This window comes from Poecile atricapillus, chromosome 1 (assembly GCF_030490865.1).
Source record: "Poecile atricapillus isolate bPoeAtr1 chromosome 1, bPoeAtr1.hap1, whole genome shotgun sequence".
NCBI classification, from domain to species: Eukaryota; Metazoa; Chordata; class Aves; order Passeriformes; family Paridae; genus Poecile; species Poecile atricapillus.
This window is the reverse complement of record NC_081249.1, coordinates 132,129,137-132,132,728: the sequence shown is the minus strand read 5'-3', so window position 1 is coordinate 132,132,728 and position 3,592 is coordinate 132,129,137. Positions and strand designations below refer to the sequence as shown.

The 3,592-nt window shown below is 47.6% G+C and overlaps 1 protein-coding gene across 1 annotated transcript; it reads left to right on the top strand.

Moving 5' to 3' along the window:
• Nucleotides 1–292: 292 nt before the first annotated feature.
• On the top strand, nucleotides 293–2,303 carry KCNJ11 (potassium inwardly rectifying channel subfamily J member 11). The gene has a single exon (XM_058829928.1). It carries the CDS (start codon nucleotides 428–430, stop codon nucleotides 1,628–1,630), a length of 1,203 nt encoding a protein of 400 aa, XP_058685911.1. The 5' UTR covers nucleotides 293–427; the 3' UTR covers nucleotides 1,631–2,303.
• The last annotated feature ends 1,289 nt before the right edge of the window (nucleotides 2,304–3,592 follow it).

Sequence of the window (3,592 nt, the reverse complement as noted above, 5' to 3'; positions counted from 1 at the left end):
TATCAATGTTATTATTATTATTACAAATTCCTTTTTTAAAATTGGCCAGTACCTTTCTCTTCCCCTCCCCCTATTTCACGGAACAATCACCCGACATGAAGCCACTGCATCCCACAAAGGAGCCCGTGTTAATGGAAGGCAGCAAATCCGTCCCGGACCAAATGTTTACATACAAACCCCGGCCCCGAAACCCTTCCTCCGGAGGGGGGAAAAAAAAGGAAAGGAAAAAAAAAAAAAAGGAGGGTGAAAAGGTAAAGAAACGCCCCCAGCTCCGGCGGGGAGCGCTCCGGGGCCGGCTGCGGCGGCGGGGGCTGCGGCGCTCCCCCCTCCGAGCCCGCGGCGCACACACGGCACGGGCGGCAGCGCAGCCCGGCTGGCAGAGCCCGCACAGCCCCCCCGGCTGCCCGGGGCGGTGCGCGGCGGAGCCATGCTCTCCAGGAAGGGGATCATCCCCGAGGAGTACGTGCTGACCCGGCTGGCCGAGGATGTGCCGGATCACGCCCGGTACCGCGCGCGGGAGAGGCGGGCGCGCTTCGTGGGCAAGAACGGCGCCTGCAATGTGGCCCATAAGAACATCCGCGAGCAGGGGCGCTTCCTGCAGGATGTCTTTACCACCCTGGTGGACCTCAAGTGGCCGCATACGCTGCTCATCTTCACCATGTCCTTCCTCTGCAGCTGGCTGCTCTTCGGCATGGTCTGGTGGCTCATCGCCTTCGCCCACGGGGACCTGGACCACAGCACCCGGCTGCAGCGGGACCCCACGGAGGGGGCGGCGGGGTCTGCGGCCGGCTTCGTGCCCTGCGTGACCAGCATCCACTCCTTCACCTCCGCCTTCCTCTTCTCCATCGAGGTGCAAGTGACCATCGGCTTCGGGGGGCGCATGGTGACGGAGGAGTGCCCTGCCGCCATCCTGGTGCTGATCGTGCAGAACATCGTGGGGCTGGTGATCAACGCCATCATGCTGGGCTGCATCTTCATGAAGACGTCTCAGGCCCACCGCCGGGCCGAGACCCTCATCTTCAGCAAGCACGCGGTCATCGCCCTGCGCGAGGGCAGGCTCTGCTTCATGCTGCGCGTGGGCGACCTCCGCAAGAGCATGATCATCAGTGCCACCATCCGCATGCAGGTGGTGAAGAAGACCGCCAGCCTGGAGGGAGAGGTGGTTCCCCTCAACCAGATCGACATCCAGATGGAGAACCCCGTGGGGGGCAACAGCATCTTCCTCGTCTCCCCACTCATCATCTACCACGTGATAGACAAGAACAGCCCCCTCTACGACATCTCCCCCATGAACCTTCACCACCACGAGGACCTGGAGATCATTGTCATCTTGGAAGGGGTGGTGGAGACCACTGGCATCACCACCCAGGCCAGAACCTCCTACCTGGCGGATGAAATCCTCTGGGGCCAAAGGTTTGTGCCCATCGTGGCAGAGGAAGATGGGCGATACTCGGTGGACTACTCTAAATTTGGCAACACGGTGAAAGTGCCCACCCCCTCGTGCACTGCCAGGCAGCTGGAGGAGGACAAGAGCATTATGGACACCATGCCACTGTCCCCAAAAGGCACAATAAGGAGAAGGTCTGTCAAGCTAAAGCCCAAGTTTACCATAAGCGAAGAGCCTTCCTGATGCCTTCTGACTGGGAAACTCTGTTTTAGGGCTTTGTGTCTGAAAGATCTCATGAACTCAAAACACTGAGGTGGCCTCTTACTTTTTTTTTAAAATTCAGGTCGGTAGCACAAGGTATGTTCTGGTGTTATTTATTGTGGGGAAATCTAAAGCTAATTATATTTTTTTAAAGGTGTGAGAGATTTCAAGCAGAACTGGGAGTAGGGAAAATCATGGTCTGCAGCTTTAAATTTCTGTTCAGACTGTTTAATTGCACGATCATTCTGCGTTGATTCAACTGCAGGTAATGACACATTTTCTCAAAAAATAAATGTATATTTATCCTCAGATATTGCAGGTTTTAGGGAATTGCAATATTCGCAAGTCCATAGTTTTTAACTCGTGTTTTTTTTTCTTAACTTGAACAATCAATATAGCAAAATAAAATATTAATAATTAATAAAGTAGGCTGGATTTAAATTATATAAAAGGGTCAGGCAATGACACAAGACCAGATGTGGAAGTGTCTCTATATTATACTGTATGTCTTCAAGAAATTAACTGCTGGATTTGCATCATCCATATTGTGTTGTATGGAGCCACTCCTACCACATGCAGTATGAAATGTATTTGAATATTTACTTTTGTTTATTTTAAAAGCCTTTACACTTCCAAAATAAAACATTCAGGAATACCTTTTTGTACTGTACATTTCTGAGAGTAAGCAATGCTTTGCCTTTAAAAGAAGTAGCAGATAATACACAGTTTAAATTAATTATAAATAGGGGAAAAAATCGGCATTTTAATTTCAAAATGAATAGAAGCAGCATTCCCTCTCTCCAAGCCACATGGCGATAGGATATTCAGTACAAAATTTAACCTCCCGCTTGGGTCACGGTGAATTCTGCTAGATAATCAGGGAATAAAAATAGAATTACATATTTTGAATGAAAGAACAGTGCTAAATGCTGAAAATATATGTGCATGGAGTAGGGAAAACCTTTTACTCCTTTCCCTTTTGTAAAAGAAACCAAGATTTTTGTGCTTAAGGGAAGGAGGGGTGTACAAGGCAGCATGGTCACTTCTGTGTCAAAAACATTACTGCTGCTGAGGAAACAATTCCCTTTCCAATTTCATCCTGACCTCCCTCTGCAGCTGGCACCTGCCTTGGTTTTTAGCTGAATCCGAGGTCTGTCATTTGCCAGGAAACATGAAGGAGCCATGTTCACTCTCTCTGTCCCACAATGACAACAGGCACAATTGCCCTTTGCCCACTCCTGCAAATCCACTCTCTGGAGATCCTGGCAACAACAGCAAGTTTATTTCTGCACAGGGTTGTTAGGAGATGGCACCAGTATTAGCTGCTTGGCAAACTGCCACCCAGGTAAAAAAACATATAATGTCCATAGAAAACCTAAAAAAGCATCACAGAACTGATCCAACACCTGGTTGGGCAGGCTGTGGAGAGAGGCATCAACTTACTTTAAACGTAATTATTCAAGGAGGATCTACTATCAAGTCTTGTGTCTTCTGTAGTTCACAACAGACACCTAAAATTGTTTGTGTTGGCAATAATATAGCAAATTTCTGATGCCTTGTCAGTGTAACTATATGACAAACTCATTCAAAAGGGTAAGAAAACTTCCATAATGACTATGGAATATCTTCAGGCATCTGTAAGAAAACAATCAATATTTGGGTGAAATCAAGTATTGGGTTAAAATGGAAAAATATTTGTTATGTTTTTGCTGTTTATGTATTTTGGTTTTATGAAGTATTATCAGACTGACAGTTATAGGAATAAATGCCAGTTCAGTTTCCAAATCCCCAATACACCTATATTATTCTGTGAACAGCTCTGAAAATGTGAAATGAGTTTTCACAACAAAACGACAGTAAAACTAGCAAGTAGTCAGCAAAGAGAATTTGGAAAGGCACATTTTGTATTTGTAATCTTACCCCCACACACACACCCCGTTTTTA

Bases quoted from the DNA above. Each gene is read 5' to 3' on its own strand.
- KCNJ11 (XM_058829928.1), top strand. From the start codon at position 428: ATGCTCTCCAGGAAGGGGATCATCCCCGAGGAGTACGTGCTGACCCGG.